This window comes from Dipodomys merriami, unplaced genomic scaffold, assembly GCF_024711535.1.
Source record: "Dipodomys merriami isolate MVZ:Mamm:240054 unplaced genomic scaffold, mDipMer1.0.p SCAF_37, whole genome shotgun sequence".
Lineage (NCBI taxonomy): Eukaryota > Metazoa > Chordata > Mammalia > Rodentia > Heteromyidae > Dipodomys > Dipodomys merriami.
Genome location: NW_027205270.1, coordinates 13,760,327 through 13,782,176, shown reverse-complemented (window position 1 = coordinate 13,782,176; position 21,850 = coordinate 13,760,327). Strand labels below are relative to the sequence as shown.

The following is a 21,850-nucleotide window of genomic DNA, read 5'->3' as shown; positions in this document are numbered from 1 at the left end:
ATCTAGCAGACTCAGGGCTGACCTCAAACCACAATCCTCAAATCTCAGCCTTCTAAGTAACTAGTATTATACTAGTTATAGATAGCTAGTATTCTCCCTTTTCACTTTATTTTTCAAAAGGGGTTTTGATTCTTGCCCTGGCAGCGTGGATGGTAATCCACCTGTTTAAGCTTCCCCCAAAGCTGAGGTGACAGGCAGGTACCTCCCAGCCCAGCCTTTTCTGTTGATATGTGGGCCATCTCATGATCTTTTTTTAAATTTATTTATTTTTTGGGGGGGAGTCCAGTCATGGGGCCTGAACTCTGGGCCTAGGCGCTGTCTCTCAGCTCTTCAGCTCAAGGCTAGCGCTCTACCACTTGAGCCATAGCGCCACTTCCGGCTTTTTTCTTTTTTCTTATGTGGTGCTGAGGAATCGAACCCAGGGCCTCATGCATGCAAGGCAAGCGCTCTACCACTGAGCCACCTTCCCAGCCCCATGATCTTTTTTTTCTGGGAAAAGTTAGAATGGTTGGTACTTGATATGAAGTGGAGGAAAAAGGATGATGCCCCAGATTTAGTGAGTAGGCGATGGTAGTGCCATGGGAGGGGCAGTGGATTTGGTGGAAGTGGTCTTGTCCAGTTAGTTATGAGGTGCCTACTTGTCACAAAGATGAAGCATGAGGTTATCAGGAGCGCCGTCGTAAATATAGGCGTCTGAGTAGGGATAAAGATTATCTGGCTCTGCACGCTCCCGGTCCGGGGCACAATCAATAGACTCTTAAGATGCGTGCAATTCAATTTTATTATCTGCCTTCCCAGGAGGAGCCCAATACTACCACCACCACCACCAAGCTTTGGGACTAGAAAACCCCGCCCAACTTGCCTCTGCGCAGAAGCCTCGCGCATGCGCACCACGCCTCCCGCCGCCGCGCCCTTCTCTGGGCATCAGGACTCCTACTCTCGGCCCTCCCCGCCCCGCCCCGCCCCGTCGGCTGCCGGTGACCTGCCTGGGCGCCGGGAACGGGAAACCGGAAGGGGCCATTGGAGTTCGCCATGGGGCTGTTTGGAAAAACACAAGAGAAGCCCCCCAAAGAGCTGGTAAGGCCCGTGGCGGCGGCAAGTGAGTGGGCGGACTGGGGGGGGGGGTGGCGTTGCGGAGTTGGTAACCGGCCGGCGTCTCTTCCCTCCCTGGCTGGCCTGGTACCGCCCGGCCCCCATTTCCGGGGCCTCCCACTCGACCGAGGGGCCCGGACACGGAGTCTCTTGCGCGCTGGCGGTGGGGAGAGTGAGCGAAATCCCTCGGTACCCCGGCTTCCGAGGGGGTGCCGTGGACTGAGTGAGGAGTTGGGCGGCCTCCCCTTCCCAGGCTGAGGCGGCGAGGAACCGGGCCCCCTCTGCCCCGCACGCGATGGTACAGCCCGCCCGGAACCTTTCTCCAGCGGCGGCCCCGCCCCTCACGCGCCCGGCCGGAGCGCTGTGCCGGGGGCACTCACGGTCCTAGGACCCCGAGGCGCCTGGCTCTCCACTCCTCTGGGGAGGGAGGGAAGTGGTCTCTTCCTACCCCTCTCCCAGCCGACTTCTGTTCACTCCCGAGGCATACTGTTATGTCTCAGGGACCCGACCCAGAAGAACGCTGCCTTCGAAAGCAGCCCTGGACCCGGCTCTGAACTTTTAGATCTGCCCGTGTATTGACTTATGGTAGGAGGCAAGCTGTTTGAAGCACCTGCACAAGAATCTGCCCGCCCAAGTTTTGACTCTCAGCTTTTGCGATCTCTTGAAAGTTAACCTCTTTCAGCCGTATTCTTACCAAGTAAGAATAATTTGTTTTACCTCAAGGTGATTGAAGACTAGACGATGTGAAGTTTAAACTAGTAGAGATGGCTAATTCTTTCTCTTTTTTGGGGGGGGGGGTAGGGTGGGAGGAGTGGTTGTACTGAGGTTTGTACATGGGCACCAAGCTTGCTAGGCAAGCTATATTAACTTGAGCCACACCTCCACCTCCACTCCCTTTTGTTTTGCTTGTAGTTATTTTTCAGTTTGGGGCTTGACTTTTTGGCTTTGGCAGGTCTGGAGTGGAGATATGCTACTACATCTAGGACTTATTTATTGAGATGAAGTCTTGAGCTTTGATGGAGCTGGCTCCAATTGTCATCCGCCTGATTTCTGCTGTCAGAGTAGCAGGGATTATAGTCACGATCCACCACCCCAGTCAGGAGAGGGGTAATAGTTCCTCAAACACAGTCCAGCAGCATCAGCATTACCAGGAGCTTCTCGAAATTGTGTATGCTCTGTGTGTGTGTGTGTGTGTTCGTGTATTGGTGTATTCATTGGTCCTGGGGCTTGAACTCAGGGCCTGAGAGATGTCACTGAGTTTTTGTTCTCAAGACTAGTACTCTACCACTTGAGCCACAGCCCCACTTTGGTTCACTAACTTTCTTGCCCAGGCTGGCTTTGAACCATGATCCTCATATCTAGCTAGCATTACAAGCATGAGCCACCTGGGCCTGGCTAGAATCAGATTTTGTGTTCAGACAATCCCTAGTATGTTTACTAGTGTTTGAGAAGCCATTCTGTACAACATCCAGACTTTTCTTATTGGAAAAGCACTAAAATACTTTCCTAAGTGACCTTGTTCAGCTCTGTAGGCTTACCATAAAAACTGGTTTCATACATTAATTGCCATTTTCCCAGATAGGTTGTCCTATTGAAAAATTAAGTTGACATTATGTTCCCAGTAATTATATTTATCCTCTAAAAATTGCCAAGGTGTTAATACAGGTTATATGTAGAGACCAGTTTAAACAGTAATGAGACACTTTCTTAAGACTCTTAGACTATCTTTGATTCGCAAAGCTAAGGTCACACACTGAAAGTAACAGCTTTCCCTACCCTTAAAGACATTCTTCTACAATAACAAACATCTTAAAATGTACACATACCACAAAATGTGTCTACATAATGTTCTCCTCTTTGCAAAATGGTGTTAATACATCTTTTCTCATTTAATTTTGTATATTTTACCAGAGGCCACCATTTAGTAGATAAAACCACTTAATAAAGGATTTTAAACTAAGTATAGTGATACCCACCTGTAGTTCCAGCTACTCAGGAGAGTGAGCTCACAAGTTGGAGGACACTCTGGATAACATAAAGAAACCTTTAAGTCAAAGGCTTTTAGGGTTCTTCCATCTAGTCTGGGTGTTACAGAGAGGAGCTCCTCAATCATAGATATGCATAAAACTTAGTAGGAATCTTGTATGAATTCAAAATTGGATTCAGTAGGTCTGGGGTTGGGCTCTAGAGTTTAATAAGCTCCTAGGTTGTGTTGATGCTGCTGGTTGGCTCTTGAGTAGCAAGTCTGCAGGGTTTTAAAAGACTAGTCAGGGCTGAGAAGGTGGCTCAGTAGTAGAGTGCTTGCCTCGCATGCATGAGGCTCTGTGTTATTATTCCTCAGCACCACATAAGCAGTAAAAGCAGGAAGTGGCACTGTGGCTCAAGTGGTAGAGTGCTAGCCTTGAGCTGAAGAGCCGAGGGACAGCGCCCAGGCCCAGAGTTCAGACCCCACGACCAAAAAAAAAAAAAAAAAAAGACTAGTCAATCCTGCCTACTATTATTAGCTAAAACATGTTGACCCCAGCACTCTGCCAGTCTACTTACTCAGTGTTACAAGGTAGGACCTCTAATGATCCTCACACTGCAGATATAGAATTGAGGCCGAGAATTTGCCCAAGGTTTACAGTTTATAAGTTTTTTTGTTTTTGTTGGTCATAAGACTTGAACTCTGGGCCTGTCCCTGTTCCTGAGCTCTTCAGCTCAAGGTAATCGCTCTACCACTTGAGGCACAGTGTCACTTCCTGCTTTCTGGTGGTTAATTGGAGATAAGAGGCTCTAGTCTTTCGTGCCTGAGCTGGCTCTGAACCTCGATCCTCAGATCTCAGCCTCCTAAGTAGCTAGGATTACTTTCATGTGCCACCAGCATCTGGCTTACAGTTTATAAATTTACAGAACAAGCAGTTATAATCTAGTAAGTTTTTTTCTTCCTCAAAAATTGAAACTCATTGCCCAGGCCCAGAGTTCAAGCCCCACGACCAAAAAAAAAATTGGAACTCATAACTCTCATGCCTTTTATGCTGCTTCCATTTCCAGTCTGGAATTGGATATTCTTCATACAGCTACTAGAGTTCTTAGATTGAGGTGATAAAAGTTTGGACTCTATACTGTTAACCAAGATTTTCTTTTAATTTCCATCTCAGCATGCCAGAGTATCTGTTCGGTTCTGGTTCATTCTTGCTTAAGTTTGTTGTAAAATACTTCAGCTTCTGCTAAATGGTAGACTTTCTCTTACATTGTGTGACTGGGACCAGAGTGTTTTGTTACCTGCCACATTTACTTAGCATTGAATTTGTAATGCCAGAAAGCACAGTAGAGCTAGGGTCAATTACTTTTTTCTTTGTGGAGCTATTGATACACAACACACAATACAACTACATGTGAATAAGAAGACAAATAATGTTAGTTTAGCATCAATTCATTTTAAAAAGGGGTTTTATCATGTCTATATAGGCATACAATGTACCTTGATCAGCTCTTCTCTGTTACTATCCCCTATCAGTCTCTTCCCTCGCTTTTTTTTGTTTAACATACATAATTTGTACTAGGAAGGGTTTGTTGTAACATTTGTACACCTCTATTCAATGTATCCCATTAGCTATCCTAATCAATTTTAACAGGTTTCATTATTCTGTTTTTCCACATACAAACTGTGTGGGCCATATTTATTTCACTCACCCTCTTTGTTAGCCCCATCCAACCTTATTTTAGTGTCTCTCTCTCTCTCTCTCTCTCTCTCTCTCTCTCTCTCTCTCTCTCTCTCTCTTTCTCTTTCTCTTTTTCTCTCTCTCTCTCTCTGTACCCATGTGTGCTGGTACTGGGGCTTAAACTCAGGGCCTCTTGCTCAGTTTCCTGCTCACTTGAACCACATCTACCTTCTGCCTTTTCAGGGTTAACTGGAGATAAGAGTGTTGAGGATTTTTCTGCCATGGCTGGCTTCAAATCTTCACATCTCAGCCTTCTGCAGATGTAAGCCACTGGCTCTTGGATTGTTTTACTTTCTTGTCATTCTTTTTTTTTTTTTGTCGTGGTACTTGAACACAGGTCCTGGGCGCTGACCTTGAGCCTCTTTTTGCACAAGGTGTGAGAACCTGAGCAGGAAATCCCACCCCACACTGACTTCACCACCCGGGTGTGAAAAGCGAGGCTTGGTGGGCTGGCCACCGGATATAGGGGAGGAGGTTCCCGGGAGGAGATATAGAGAGGGGGACACCTCTAATAACATGCGGCAAGGGACGCACCTCCAGGAGCGGGGCAGTGCCCTGGGAGGAGAACTGGGCTGACGGAGAGGTCCGGATGGAGAGGTGCACACAGAGCCTAGAGGCCTGTGGAAAGGCCTGTGAAGAGCTGAGAGGCCCATGGGGAGCAGAGAGGCCTGCAGAGATTGAAGAGGCGGAGAGAGCTGTGAAGAGCAGAAAGGCCTGCACAGAGGCCACAGGCCTGTGGATCGCCAGCCTGCAGAAGGCCTGTGGGAAGAAGGAAAAAGGAAAAACTTGCTCCCTTGGAAGATGCAGCTGCTTCTAGTTCTGAGTAACCCAGAACAGGGTTGCAGACCAACTAATAAATCAACTTTATTACCCTTTAACCATGCCTCCGTGGATTTTCTCACTCAAGGGTTATTACAAAGGTTAGCGCTCTACCATTTGAGCCACAACTTCACTTCTGGTTTTTTTACCTTTTTTTAATTTTTTTTTGGTCAGTTGTGGGCTTGAACTCTGGGCCTGGAAGCTGTCCCTGAGCTCTTCAGCTCAAGGTGAGCAATCTACCACTTGAGCCACAGTGCCACTTCCAGTTTTCTGGTGGTTAATTGGAGCTAAGAGTTTCTCGCCCGAGTTGGTTTTGAACCTCCGTCTTCAGATCTCAGCCTCCTGAATAGGATTACAGACATGAGCCACCAGTGCCCCGCAATTTGGCATTTTCTTAAAGATAGAAAACAAAATAAAATATTCAGCTTCATAAGAGAAGCTAAATACAGGGGAAAAAAATTAAAAGATAACAGAAGAGAGGAAAGAGGAGTTGAAAAGGAATTGAATAAATGTTCTAGTTTAAACTGGATAACTCCTTCGTACTGGGGATTGAGCCAGGGCAGGGTCTTGAATTTTCTTGGCAAGTGCTATACTACTCAAGCCACGCCACTAGTCCTTTTGCTTTTAGTTTTTCAAAGCAGGTCTTGTGCTAACTTGACTGGCTTGGGGCCATGAAATTCCTCTCTTTGCCTTCCAAGCGTCACAGCTGGCCTCACAGCTTGTGCCACTACACCTAGCCCTAGATAACACTTAAGTTGGGATAAATTTACATTATGCCTTCCAATGGGAACTGGAATATGCAGGCACGTGGTACTGGCATAGGCTAGGCAGGGGCCAGATGTAGCCAGGCCACACCATGATGGTGTTGAACTTGGTCCTGTACATACAGGCCATGGTGACAGGTTAGGACAAGCAAGTAAGGGCAGTGTTATAAGAACTCTATATAGTATGCAGCATAGACTTAGGTGCTAAGTAAATGTTTTCTGAATAACATATTACAATAAGGTCAAGTAGTCATAAGATGGAACAGTCTTTCAAGAACAACTCCAGGGGAACATTAGTTACATGGGGGAGCCTTGGCAGATTGAATGCTTTGCCTTCAGACGTCTCAGACACTTGGATAGAGAAGTCTTGGTGGGGAGACCTATTTTTTTTAATGAATTTATTATTTGAAGTACTGGAGAATGAGCTCACAGCCTCTCACTTACTTGGCTTTTCTACTTGGCTGGTGCTCTGCCTCTGGAGACATACAGCCCTGCTTTATGTTGATTAGTTTGGAGGCAGTCTCATGACGTTTCTGCTCAGGCTGGCTTGGAACCTGAGTCTTCCAACTCTTAGCCTCTGAGTAGCCAGGATTACAGATGTGAACCACTGTTGCCTGGCTCTTCTCTGTCTTAAAGGGCCCACTTTAAGATTAGACTAGACTTTTTGAGGTTAAGGATTCTTGTTTGGAAATTTGTAACAATTTTGGAATAGGTGTGAGGAAGAGGAGGTTTTGCTCAAAAAAATTATTTTCTGGGACTTGAAGTTCTGCCAGTTTTCCTGTCCCTCACTGATTTAACCTTGGGTAGCTTCTTAAATCCTTTGACCAATTTATGTTAATTGCATGAGTAACTTGTAACTCATGGTCATGAGATATTATTCTGCTTCTTTTGGGGGGGGAGCGGGGGGTCTGATCGTGGGGCCTGAACTCTGGGCCTGGGCACTGTCCCTCAGCTCTTTAGCTCAAGGCTAGCGCATTACCACTTGAGCCATAGTACCACTTTCGGCTTTTTTTTTTCTTCTGCTTATGTGGTGCTGAGGAATTGAACCCAGGGCCTCATACATGCAAGGCAAGCACTCTACCACTGAGCCACCGTGTCAGCCCGATACTATGCTTCTTGTATTTTCTGTGAAATGAAAGTTGGAGGTAAACTTCCTTACACTAAGGTTAAACAATTTTATCAAGAGTTTTTCACAAGTAATCTGTGTACTTTGTAGTATTGGGAGGCATATGATGTCTGGTTATTAATGTTGCTAATAACCAGTTACCTGGTTAAAGTCATAACAGCCATATATGTTATTTTTTTTCTTTTACTGCTGCTAAGTAAAATTTTGTTTGAAGGTATGGATTTGTACTGAGCATCTATAGTAGACTCAACAGACCAGATCAGTAAAATTTAATCACATTAACTGAGCTTTAATTAGTTACAGGAGGCCCTTAGCCAATTAATTATTTAAGCTGTTAAGTGACCAGTTGATTAAGTTGTAGCCCCCAAAATTGGTTTGTATCTCATTTTTTTATAAGTGGTTTTTGATCACATTGGACTTCTTAGAACTTGCTGTTTTTGAGATCTATGTAATTTACAGTTAATTTGTTTTGTTCAAATGAAGGACTAAATTTAATTGGTCTAAGGAATTTTCCTTTTAACATTGCTAGAAAGTGATATTGAGGTATGATTCTTAGGTGCCAGAGGAATTACGGAGTTCTGAACTATTCCTTCAGTTAAATACTTAAGCATTCACTGGTCTCCTTTTCCTGAATTTCTTAGTGATGAAGGGTTTTCAGATTGGTATTCTAATTCTACCATTTCTTCATTTCTTACCTGACACTCTAACTTTATATTAGCTGAGGCTGTTTGGTTTCTACTGAAATGTCAGGATAGTGTTTGATGGCTTTTTTTTAAAATTTGCCAATATTTAGAATAAGGAATTGATATAAATTCAATGATACCAAAAAGTGCCAGTTCAAACTCATGGTCTTCCTGCCTTGGCCTCCCACGTTGAGATTACAGTTACAGGAGAATGCCATGAAGCCAAAGATATTCCTTAGCCAGGTGCCGGTGGCTCACGCCAGTAATCCTAGCTACTCAGGAGGCTGAGATCTGAGGATCACGGTTCAAAGCCAGCCAGGCCAGGAAAGTCCATGAGACTTTATCTCCAATAAAACCACTAGAAAACCGGAAGTGGCACTGTGGCTCAAGCGGTAGAGTGCTCGTCTTGAGCTGAAGAGGACAGGGACAGCGCCCAAGCCCAGAGTTTAAGCCCTACAACAGAAAAAACAAAAAACAAAAAAAACTTGTTTAGATACATAAAGTTTAGATTCATAAAGTTTAGATTCATAAAGTTCAGGCCCCATGACCGAAAAAAAAATATGACATATTGCTTAAAAAATGATTCTAGCTACTCAGGAGGCTAAGATCTGAGGCAAAACCAGACCAGTTAGGAAAGTCTACTTGACTCATCTATAATTGGCCACAAAAGAACAAAAAACAAAAACTGGAAATGGAGCTGTAGCTCAAGCTCAAGTGGTAGAGTGCTAACCTTGAGGGGGCAAAAAAAGCCCAAGTACTGAGTTCAAGCTCCAGGATTGGCACCAAAAAAAAAAAAAGATAAAGTTGATTATAGACTAAATTGCATCAAACCAGTTCTTCTGCTGAAAATAACTAGCAGAGAAAATTATTAAAAGCTACCAAGGCAGTGAGAAATTGTAAAATGAAGATCCTGAGAAATGGGAAGCTTAGTTACAAGAGAGCTTTTAATTTCTGTGTCAGGATGGACAAACTGAGGGCTTTTGAGTATAGTTAGGTTTTTGTTGTTGTTCGTTTGTTTGTCGGTACAGGTCCTGGAGCTTGAACTCAGGTCCTTGGTGCTATCCCTGAGCTTTTGTGCACAGGGCTGGCACTCTACCACTTGAGCCACAGCTCTACTTTCATGAGTATAGTTTTTTATTCCCATGCTTACCATCTTCTCAGCACTGTTTTTTGAAAAAGGCTTTTTACTAACATTAGTCTCCTTTGTTTAGTTTGCCGGGCATGCAGTAGACTATGAATTTATTGTTGGTACTAGAATTTGAACTTGGGGCTTTGTGCTCCTAGGTAGATGTTCTACCACTGAGATGTACCTCCAGCTTGGCCTTTTGTTGGTTAACTGGAGATGGAGTCTCATAAACTCTTCTCCATAAGCTGGCTTCGATTTTCTAGGTCTTCTAGGTCTCAGCCTCCTGAGTAGGTAGGATTATAGGAATGAGCCACCACAGGTGACTGGCTGCACTGGTATTTTTGAGAAAGTTTAATGTTCTTGCTTGACATTTGCCTTGACCACAATCCTGTTTTTCCACTTTAGTCATTGTTGGGATGACAGGTACATGCCACAACACCCAACTTTTTCTGTTAAGATGGAGTCTCGTGTTTTTCTGCCTAAGCTGGCCTGAAACTTTTTTGATCTTCCAAATCTCCATCATAGCTAAGAAGACAGGCACATGTCGCTGTATCTAGCAATGGGTTGAGAAGGGGCTCTCATAAACTTTTCTGTACAATCTGACTTTGAACCTTAAGGTCCAGCTTTGAATAATGGATATATATTAATAATGAGAAACTTTGAATTTCCTATGGTTTTCACAACATATTGCTTAGTTTTTATTTATACTGTATTCCTTATTATAAGTGGCTTTCATCTATTACTAAAATTTTATTTAGATTAACAAATGTTGATTTTCCTTTTTATCTGTTTTAAAATTCCTTTTAAAAATTGTAGTGAGGCTGGGCACCAGTGGCTCATGCATGTAAACCTAACTACTCAGTAGGCTGAGATCTGAGGATCCAAGTTCAAAGCCAGCCTGGGCACTCTTATCTCCACTTAGAAAATGGGAAGTGGCGAAGTGGCTCAAGTGGTAAAACACTAGCCTTGAGCTGAAGACCTGAGGGACAGAGCCCAGGCCTAGAGTTCAAGCCCCACAACTGACAAAAAAAAAATTGTAGTGGTCTTTACAGTTATGAAAGTTGTTTGATATATATTCTTTTTTTTTTAATTGTAAAGATACTATACAGAGGGTTACAGTTACATGAGTGAGGTAATGAGTACACTTCCTCTTGAACATTGTTACCCCCTCCATTGTTTTCCCCCTACCATGATATATATTCTTGAAGCTCTTTGTCTTGGACAGGGGTCAGGGGTGCGCGCGTGTGTGCGTGCGTGCATGCGTGTGCGTGTGCGTGTGTGCGTGTGTGTGTGTGTGTGTGTGTGTGTGTGTGTGTGTGTGTGTGTGTGTGTGTGTGTGTCCTGGGACTTGAACTCAGGGTCTGGGTACTGTCCTTAAGCTTTTTTTGTTCAAGGCTAGAGCTCTGCTAAGTGTGCCACAGCTCCACTTCTGGCTTTTTGTAGTCAGTTGGAGGTAAGAAAGACTTTCCTGCTTCAGACCTCAGTCCTCAGATTGCAGCTTCTTGAGTAGCTAGGATTACAGGCATGAGCCACCAATGCCTGTCTTGAACTATATGTATTTCATATCCTAAAAGAGCATTTTAACCATTGGGAGAGATTTAAAACACTATCATCAGGGTTTTACTTCAGCTCAATTAAATTGGTAAGTAAGGCCAGGTGCCAGTGGCTCACACCTGTATTCCTAACTACTCAGGAAGCTGAGATCTGAGGATCATGGTTCAAAGCAAGCCCGTGCAGGAAAGTCCCAGAAACTCTTACCTCCAATAAACTACCAGAAAACCAGCAGTGGTACTGTGGCTCAAGTGGTAGAGCGCTTGCCTTGAGCTGAAGAGCTCAGAGACAGAGCCCAGGTCCAGAGTTCAAGTCCCAAGAGCAATTGACCAAAAGAATTGATAAGTAAGTTTCCCAGGTGCCTTTCTGTGTGGTTCAGATTTATAAGCACTGGTTTAAGACATGACTAGCTATTTTTTTTTTCCAATTCTCTTAGGCAACTTTTTCTTTTGAAAAATTCCTTTTGATTTTATAGGTTTAAAAATGAATTTTCTAACAGATTGTTTTGCAATTTTTACAAGGAAGGTTCTGGAGATTTTTGTTAAGTGTTACTTATGGTTGAAAATTGTTCTCCCTTCTTTATGAAACTCATAAAATGTCTATTTCAGCATTTGCTTTTTGCCAGGCATTGTCCCTTAGCTTTTTTAAAAAAAAATAGAATATTGGAGTCTTTATTATACAGTTAGCAGGCTGCAGGAAGCCAGTTGTTACAAAGGCCTGCAGCCCCCAAATACACATAACACAGTTAGGAAACATGCTAGAGAGGAAAGAAAGATAAAAAAACAATACCACCAGTCCAATTCAGCTCCAATGGAGAGCTGAACTGGGATGCCATTAATGACTGAAGAGGAGACTGGAGACAGGACAGGATCATAGAGGCACTGATGGCATGACGTTCTGCTGGCGAGGCTAGTCTGGGTCTTCACAGGCTTAGGGGGTAGATCTACAGGAAAAAATCGTCCCTTAGCTTTTTACACTCAAAGCTTGAGCCAACCTCTACTTACATTTATTTTTACTTTGCATTTATTTATTTATTTATTTATTTATTTATTTATTTATTTATTTATTTATTTATTTATTTATGTTGGTTGTGGGGCTTGAACTCTGGGCCTGGGTGCTGTCCCTCAGCTCAAGGCTAGCCCTCTACCACTTGAGCCATAGCACCACTTCCCATTTTCTGCTGGTTTATTGGAGATGAGTTTCATGGACTTTCCTGCCCCCTGAGTAGCTAGGATTACAGGTGTGAGCCACCAGCTCCCAGCTTTTATTTTTATTTATTTTATTTTTTATTTATTTATTTTATTTATTTATTTTATTTATTTATTTTATATTATTTTTATCTCAACCTCTCACGTAGCTAGGATTACAGGCAATAGCCATTGGTGCCTGGCTTAATGATAGGACATTTCAAAAATGTTTTTTAGTCTCTGTTCATGGATAAATATACAGAATTCAGAATGTCTTCTATTCCTGTTTTGTTTTATTAGATTTAAGTGTTGCAATATCTCTTTGAGAAGATGGGAATGTAGAGGGTTGGTGATTTTTTTTGTTTTGTTGGTCATGGGGCATGAACTCAGAGCTCTTTTTTGCTCAAGGCTAGTGCTATACCACTTTGAGTGACAGTGCTACTTCTAGTTTTCTGGTGATAAATTGGGGATAAGAATTTCAAGGACTGGGCTGGGAAGATGGCTTAGTGGTAGAGCGCTTGCCTTGCATGCTCAAGGCCCTGGGTTCGATTCCTCAGCACCACATAAGCAGAAAAAAAAAAGCCGGAAGTGGCGCTGTGGCCCAAGTGGTAGAGCACTAGCCTTGAGCTGAAGAGCTGAGGGACAGCGCCCAGGCCCAGAGTTCAGGCCCCACGACCGGATCCAAAAAAAAAAAAAAGAATTTCAAGGACTTTACTGCCCTGGCTAGTTTTAAAATGTGAACCTCAGACCTTGGCCTCTAGAGTAACTAGGATTACAGGCCTGAGGTACCAGTGTCCAGCAGAGAGGGTTTTTTTGTTTTATTTTGTTTTTGTTTGTTTTTGCTGGTCCTGGAGCTTGAACTCAGCCTAGGTGCCATCCCTGAGCATCTTTGTGTGCAAGGCTAGCACTCTACCACTAGAGACACGGCATCATTTCCGGCTCTTTCTGAGTATTGTTTATTGGAGATAAGAACCTCATGACTTTTCTGCCCCAGCTGGCTTCAAAATGAAATCCTTAGATCTCAGCTTCCTGAGTAGATAGGGTTACAGTCATTAGTCATAGCACCTAACAAGAGAGGGTTTTTTGTTTTGTTTTGTTTTGTTTTGAGGTCCCATCGTGGACCTGAACTCTGGGCCTGGGCGCTGTCCCTCAGCTCTTCAGCTCAAGGCTAGCGCTCTACCACTTGAGCCACAGTGCCACTTCCAGCTTTTTTTTTTTCTGCTTATGTGGTGCTGAGGAATCGAACCCAGGGCCTCATGCATGCAAGGCAAGCGCTCTATCACTGAGCCACCTTCCCAGCCCAAGAGAGGGGTTTTTAAATGACAGTGCCACTTCTTTAAAACTTCTTATGAGTCCTTTACTAGAAAGCACATATAAATCTACTTTTAATGATTAATCATCTGACAACTCTTGATTTTCCTTCAATGATTTAAAAAAGTGAAGAATTAGAAAATTTATTTGCATAAGACTTTGGTAGTTAAGTCCCCATACCTGTTAACCTAGCTTCTTGGGAGCTGAAACTGGGAAACTTGTATTTTAAGGCCAACACAGGCAAAAAGTTTGCAAGACCTTAACTCAACCAATAAAAAGTTGGATATTATAACTGGGTGCTGGTGACTCACTCTTGTAATCCTAGCTACTTAGGAGGCTACAATCTGAGGATTATATTCAAAGCCAGCCTGCAAAGAAAGTGTTAACCGCCAATTCTCCACCAGAAAACTGGAATTTGGCACTATGGTTAAAGTCTTGAGAAAAAAACAAACAAACTCAGGAACAGTGCCCAGGCCCTTGGTTCAAGCTTGACGGACCCCCCCTACCCTACCCCACCCCCCAAAAAAAGTTGGGCATGGTGACACATACCTATCATCCCAGCTATATGGTAGTATAAGTGGAATCATAATCTGAAGTATAAATAGAATTATAATCCAAGCTATTTCAAGTCAGGCCCTATTCCAAAAATAATGAAAGCATCCAGGCTCATTCGTAATCCTAGCTACACAGGAGGCTGAGATCTAAGGATTTCTGTTTGAAGCCAGCTGGGGCAGAAGAGTCATGGGCCTGGGCCAACAAATCCAGACTCATCTCCAATTAACCAGGAAATAGGTGGAAGTAGATCTGTGGCTCAAGTAGTAGAGTGCCTAAGGGAGAGAGTGAAGCCTTGAGTTCAAATACCAATACCCATACACAAAAATACAAAAATAAGCTGGGTGCTGGTGGCTCATGCCTGTAATCCTAGCTAATCAGGAGGCTGAGATCTGAGGATCAGGGTTCAAAGCCAGCCCAGGCAGGAAAGTCCATGAGACTCTTATCTCCAATAAACTACTAGAAAACCAGAAGTGGCACTGCGGCTCAAGTGGTAGAGCACTAGCCTTGAACTGAAGAACTGAGGGACAGTGCCCAGGCCCAGAATTCAAGACCCACAACTGACAAAAAAATTAAAAAAGCAAAAAGTGCTAGGGATGTGGTAGCTTGCAAGGCCCTGAGTTCAAATTCCAGTACTGCCATTAAAATTTGATAATCAGAGTTATTTACTGTTAACACCTACACCAGTATTTCCAGTTGACTCCCTGATTAGTGCTTCATGGGTTTTTCCTTACTGAGAATTTTATCATGATAATAAGGGATGTGGATTAATGGAATATTTTGTGCAAAATGGAAAAAAATGTTAAAGGGGAGAAGGAAAAGATGAATTTACATGACACATAGACTAGTTTTTGAAATAATTATATTTAAAAGAAGGTTATCTTGTGCTTGTAAAAAAAAAGTCTTTGTCTATGCATTCCTGAAAAAAATGTTTATGGGCACTAGTGCTTTATGTTGATAGTCCTAGCTACTTAGGAGGCCAAGATCCAGAGGATCAAAGTTTGAAGCCAAGCCAGTCAGAAGTCTGTGAGAGTCCATCTCCAAAATAACCTGCAAAAGCCTGGCTGGAAGCATGGCTTAAGCTAAGCAAGTAAATTGCATAATCTTCAAGCACTGAGTTCAAATCCCAGTGGAAAAGGAAAAAATGGTTTGAGTAACTGCGGAATACCATACTCCTGAGTACTTCTTCCTGCCTGCTTTCATTTAGGAAACTTTAACAAACTTGCAATGTCTGTGCACTATGAGTAAAGTGTTGAGGAAGAAAATAGTTTATTTTGTGTCTAAAAAGTAGAATTAATCAAAATTGTTTAAAATTGGTTAAGTGTTTGTTTCTCTTGAAATTCTTTACCTAAAATTTGTCCTAGGTTAATGAATGGTCCTTGAAGATAAGAAAGGAAATGAGAGTTATCGACCGGCAAGTAAGAGGTAAATTGTTTTTCTGTGTTCCTGTCCTATACTTTCTTGATATGTTTCACTTCAGTTCTTAAAAATGTCATCTATGGGGCTGGGAAGGTGGCTCGGTAGAGTGCTTGCCTTGCTTGCATGAGGCCCTGGGTTCAATTCCTCAGCACCACATAAGCAGAAAAAGCCAGAAGTGGCTCTGTGGCTCAAGTGGTAGAGTGCTGCCTTCAGCTGAAGAGCTGAGGGACAGCACCTAGATCGAGTTCAGGCCCCACGACCAGGAAAACAAAAAAAATTATCTAGATGTCATAAGATAGTTTATTCACATACTAACAATTTGTAGATGTCCTGATTATTTGCTTTTTTTTTTTTTTTTTTGGCCTGTCCTGGGGCTTGAACTCAGGGCCTGGGTGTTGTCCCTGATTTTCTTTGTACTCAAGGCTAGTGCTCTACCTCTTGAGCCACAGAGCCACTTCTGGCTTTTCTGAGTCGTTTATTGGAGGTGAGTCTCATGGATTCTTCTGCTGGGGCTGGCTTTGAACCTCCAACCTCAGATCTCAGCCTCTTGAATAGCTGGGATTACAGGTGTAAGTTACTGGCACCCTGCTATTATTTTTATTGTCAGAATAAAAAAGATAATTAAAAGAAACATGTCTTATAAGAGGAAACAAAACCTCTGCTATATAAACAAATGGCTTTTTTTGTAATTCAATTCAAATAAATTGAAATTAAGGTGATATGATTGGAGAAGAATAGCATAAAGGTATTCTAATGTTACTAACTTTTAAAAAGAATTAGAGCCAAATACTGTGGCTCAAGCTTATAGTTACTTCTAAGTTAGTGTTGTTGGGAAGGTGTTACAGTTCAATGCTAGTTTGGGCATAAAAGTTCATGAAACTCCCATCTCAGTGGCTGGGCACAGTAGTGTGTCTGTCATCCAAACTAGTGGGGGAAACACAGTGGCTTGATGTAGTGGTGCACAACTGACTTTTCAGAAAGAGAAACACAAATGGAAGAATCGAAGTCTAGGTAAGCCCAGGATAAAGTAAGACTTTATCTTAAAATACCTAACCCAAAAATGGTTTGATGAAGTGGCTCAAATATTAGAGCTCCTGATTTTGTCGGTTGTGGGGCTTGAACTCTGGGCCTGGGTGCTGTCCCTGCGCTCTTCACCTCAAGGTGAGCACTCTACCACTTTAGTTACAGCACCACTTCTGGTTTCCTAGTGGTTTATTGGAGATAAGAGTCTTACGGACTTCTCTGCCTGAACTGGCTTTGAACCGTGATCTTCAGATCTCAGCCTCCTGAGTAGCTAGGATTACAGGTATGAGCCACCGGTGCCTGGCTTAGTACCACCATTTAAAAAAAAAAGAAAAAGGAAATGAGAATACCATTCCAGCCATGATGAAGTAACTGGTTTTAATTGTAAACAAAAAGTTGAAAAGCAAGACAACTAGCACTATTTTGGACAACTAGCACTTTGGGATTCTGATTACAAAGAAAAGAAATATCCCCAATGTGGTTCTAGATTTTTGCAGTGTAGCTCATGGAATGGCATTCCAAACCAGAGAATGGTAGTTCTGCTGAGTTGAAAGGTATTAAAGAGGAAAATACCTAGAGAAAGAACTCAACCATTTGAGTTTTTGTGTGAGTACTAATCTAAGCAATATGCTTGGAGTGAAATTTCAAGAGGCTGGACAAAGAACAACTACTGGAAACAGAGCAACTACCAGGAAAGTCACATCTTAATATAAATGCAAAGAATAAGGGCACCATAAACACTTATGAAATAAACTTAAAAATAAGTCTGGAAGCTGTTTTTAGGGAACTTAGTTATCAACCAAAGTAATGGAAGACTATGAACTTCACACATCCAAAAATGGAGCCATTGACCAGGTGGGGAAAAGAAAAACCTGGGAAGAAACAGGAAAATCTTACCCCAAATTGGTGGGAAAATTAGACAATAGAAATAGATTCAAGCCTGGCACTGGTGGCTTACACCTGAAATCCCAGCTGTTCAGGAGGCTGAGATCTAAGGATTGCAATTGGAAGCCATCCAGAGCAAGAAAGTCCTTGAGACATATTTTTTTTTGCAATTTTGTTTTGTTATTTTTGTTTTTGTTGTTTATGTGGTATTGAAGAATGGAACTCAGGGCCTCATGCATGGTAGGCAAGCACTCTACCACTAAGCCACATTATCTCCAATAAAAAGAAAGCTGGGGGGCTGGGAAGGTGGCTCAGTGGTAGAGCGCTTGCCTTGCAATGCATGAGGCCCTGGGTTCGATTCCCCAGCACCACATAAGCAAAAAGAAAAAAGCCGGAAGTGGCGCTGTGGCTCAAGTGGTAGAGCGCTAGCCTTAAGCTGAAGAGCTGAGGTACAGCACCCAGGCCCAGAGTTCAGGCCCCACAACCGGACCCCAAAAAAAAAAAAAAAAGAAAGAAAGCTGGAAGTGGAGTTGTGCCTCAAGTGGTAGAGAACCTGCCTTGAGCAAAAGGATTCAGGGACAGCCCCTGGGCCCAGAGTTCTAGCCCTAAGACTGTCAAAAAAAAAAAAAACCAAAATGGGAAATAGACCCAGAAACAGATGAATAAAACAATGTTAGGAAGTATTTGGGGAGATTTGAAGGAAAACAAGAACTGGAGATAAATAAAGAAGATACTAAAGAACAAAATTCAACATCTAGAGATGTAATGAGTTCCCTGTATGATTTTAACTACAGATTAGATAACCACTAAAAAGTATGATCAGTAAAACTAAAGATAGTAACACAAACTATCCAAACTGCCATACAAAGAAAACCAGCAGAGCTGCTGCTGCTGCGCTTCCTCCTCCACCCCCTCTTCTTCCCCTTTCCCTTCTCCCTATTCCTCTTCCCCTTATTCCTCTTTCTCTTCCCCTTCTTCTGGTCTTGCGGCTTAAATCCTGGGCCTAGGCTCTGTCCTTGAGCAATTCAGTTCTACCACTTTAGTGCTCTACCACTTGAGCCACAGCAGCACTCCGGTTTTCTGGTGGTTAATTGGAGATAAGAGTTTCATGGAGGGGCTGGGAAAGTGGCTCAGTGGTAGAGCGCTTGCCTTGCATGCTCGAGGCCCTGGGTTCGATTCCTTAGCACCACATAAGCAAAAAGAAAAAAGCCGGAAGTGGCACTGTGGCTCAAGTGGTAGAGCGCTAGCCTTGAGCTGAAGACAGCACCCAGGCCCAGAGTTCAGGCCCCACTACCGGGCCCCCCCCCCCCCAAAAAAAAAAAAAAGAGTTTCATGGACTTTCCTGCCCAGGGTGACTTTGAATCATGCTCCTCAGATCTCAGCCTACTGAATAGCTAGGATTTCAGGTGTGAGTCACCAGCACCCGGCCAGCAGAGCTTCTTTGACCAGTGGAACCATATCAAGTGTTCTAACATCTGTAATTTGAATCTCAGAAGGAATAGAATCAGAGATCAGAAGAAATGATGAAAATTTCACACCCAGCCGAACACCCATTCCCAAACTAGATAAATGCAGTGAAAACCATACCAAAGAATAGTATGATGACCTTACTCAACAAAGAAAGCCAGTAAAAAAAAGCATTAAATATAGGGAATAAGGACTGAAGATGTACCTGAGAGAGTATTTGCATGCCTAAAGCCCTAAGTTTAATAACACCCAACTCCAAAAAGTATATACAGGAAACAATGGAAAAGCTAAAAAAAATTGCTTATCAGAATCTATACTCTAAAGTAGAATATCTGTTAATATGTTAAAGAAAAAAATGTTATTTTATATCCAATGAAACTATCATTCAAAGGAAAAAAACACCAAGTACAAACTTGGACATGTACAAGGCATGACACATTTTAGAAATGGAAATCTGTGAGAAAATGGAAGTAATTTTCATGCTTTGCTTAAAGTAAATGTAGCTTATAACATAAAGTAAAATGTACAGTGATATTAGCATAGTAGATTAATTTCACTTTTAAAATCTCAAATTCAGTTAGTATCTCAGAAGCATTTTCATTCCTTTTTTGTGCTTTGTTCATTACATTCTTTTTCCCTGTTTTTAAAATTTGATGATTTTGATAATGATGATGATGATAATGATGTTCAGGTTGGGTTTTTGAGACAGGGCCTCACTGGGAAGCTCAGGTTGGCCTAGAAATTCTGATTCTTGTTCCTCAGCCTCTTAGTGTTAAAATTGCGGGTGTATATCACCATACCTTGTTTCTTTAAATTTATCTCTTTGATAGCTGTAGCTTATTTGTTCATTTAAATGGTCTTCTAAGCCATAACTCTTCCAAGGACATTTTCAGTTGCTTACCATTAATAGTCATTAATAAAGAAACTCAAGCTTAGTATCGGGAAAACATTTCTTAAGGAAAATAGCTATACAATATACAGAAAAGGAAATCAGAAAGGAATGAAAACATTTTGGTTAATTGCTTTTGCACTAATATTTCTTACATTTGGTTTTTTTCTGTTGCTGTCTTTAAAATACCTATCATATTTATGGGTTTGTGCTGTTATTTTTGGAGCTTTGTAAATTATTTACCTAATAATTCTGAAGTGACTATTTCTAATGTAGCAAATTTAAGTGATATAATGATTTCATATTATCTGGTATTAGTGACAATATTTTATTTTTACCTGTTTTGTGTCTTATGTTGCTTTTTGGTGGTTTGTGTCATGTGTCAACAATGAAGCCATCTATTGCTCTACTATTTGATTCTTGGACAACTTTGATTTTTTTTTTTTTTTTGCCACTCCTGGGCAGAAAAGTCCAGGGCCTGGGCACTTGAGCCACAACGCCACTTCTGGCTTTTTCTGTGTGTATGGTACTGAGGAATTGAGCCCAAGGCTTCATGCATGCCACACGAGCACTCTACCACTAAACCACAATTCTGAGCCAAGAACTATATCTAAATTCCCACAGTGAGCTACAATAGAGGACAAATAGATGGACAAAGATTAGTAAAAATGGTTTTGGCTTATTATGTTAGGTCATCATTTTTTGTCATTTATTTTTCAATGCTAATGATCACACACATGGTGTGATTTCTTAAAAGATGCTTAAGAGATGCCTCAGTATAAGAAAATCATTTGTCTGCTGGGTGCCGATGGCTCACGGCCATAATCCTAGCTACTCTGGAGGCTGAGATCTGAAGATCACAGATCAAAGCCAGCTGGGGCAGGAAAGTCCTTGAGACTCTTATCTCAAGCCACCAGAAAACCAGAAGTGGCACTGTGGCTTACTGGTTGAGTGCTAGCCTTGAGCCTTGAGCTGAGGGACAGTGCTCAGGCCCAGAGTTCAAGTTGAACAACCAGAGAGAGAGAGAGAGAAAGAGAGGAAGAAGGAAGAAAAGGGGGGGAGGGAGGGAAGAAAGGAAAGGAAATTATTTTCCTTATATATTCTGAAAATGCAGTTTTTAAAATGCATAAGAATAAATTCTTAGCTCATGCCTGTAATTCTAGCTAGTCAAGAAGCTGAGATTTGAAGAGCCAGCCTGGGCAGACAAACCTTTGAGATGTTTATCTCCATTTGACTAGCAAATGGAGGTATGGCTCAAATGTCCATGCTGTAGAAGTAGACTCTTCCTACAGTTCATCTGGAATCCAGATATTTTTTGGGAATACTGAGGTTACATTTAACCTCATGTTTGCTAGTTACATCTTTTTATCTGGAATCTTAAGATCAAACAAAACTACAAACTTTCAAAAGGATAAATAAAGTTAGAAGACGCTTCTTGATTTTTAAATTTAATTACAAAACTGCAGAGAGAAAAAAAATCACGATACTGAGTGTAAAGATATATCAGTAGACAAATGGAAAAGAATTGAGAGTCAAGAAGTAAAACTAAGAAGTAAAATGGGGCGCTGGTGGCTCACACCTGTAATCCTAGCTATGCTGGAGGCTGAGATCTGAGGATCACGGTTCAGAGCCAGCCCGGGCAGGAAAAGCCATGAAACTCTTATCTCCAATAAACCACCAGAAAACCAAAAGTGGTGCTGTAGCTCAAGCAGTAGAGCACTAGCTTTGAGCTGAGGAGCTAAGGAGCTGAGGTACAACACTCAGGCCCAGAGTTCCAGCCCCATGACCTACCAAAAACAACAACAACACAAAAACAAAAAACAAAGAAGTAAAACCAAGTTGTCTTATTGTCAGCTGATTTTCTGTAAGGGTGTTAAGAATATTCAGTGGAACTGGGAGAGAGTGAGGGAACGGGTGACATTGTCCAAAAAGAAATGATCTCATTAATTGACCTATGTAACTGTAACCCCTCTGTATATCACCTTTATAATAACAGTAAAAAATAAAAATTAAACGAATATTCAATCAGGGCTGGGAAGGTGGCCCAGTGGTAGAGCGCTTGCCTTGCATGCCTGAGGCCCTGGGGTCGATTCCTCAGCACCACATAAGCAGGGAAAAAAAAGCCGGAAGTGGCGCTGTGGCTCAAGTGGTAGAGTGCTAGTCTTGAGCTGAAGAGCTGAGGGACAGCGCCCAGGCCCAGAGTTCAGGCCCCACGACTGAAACACCCCCCCCCAAAAAAAAAAGAATATTCA

General features: G+C 42.3%; 1 protein-coding gene across 2 annotated transcripts in view; it reads left to right on the top strand.

The window, feature by feature from the left end:
• Positions 1–944: 944 nt before the first annotated feature.
• Positions 945–21,850, top strand: part of LOC138804713 (charged multivesicular body protein 3) — a 40,328-nt gene continuing 19,422 nt past the window's right edge. The window contains exons 1-3 of one of the 2 annotated variants that reach the window (XM_069989173.1): positions 1,001–1,077; positions 1,593–1,789; positions 15,280–15,340. In XM_069989173.1, the coding sequence (XP_069845274.1) occupies positions 15,313–15,340 (28 nt within the window). In that variant the 5' untranslated portion in view covers positions 1,001–1,077; positions 1,593–1,789; positions 15,280–15,312. Of the gene's footprint in view, positions 1,078–1,592; positions 1,790–15,279; positions 15,341–21,850 lie in introns of both variants that reach the window. The other variant, XM_069989172.1, reaches the window with a different exon arrangement.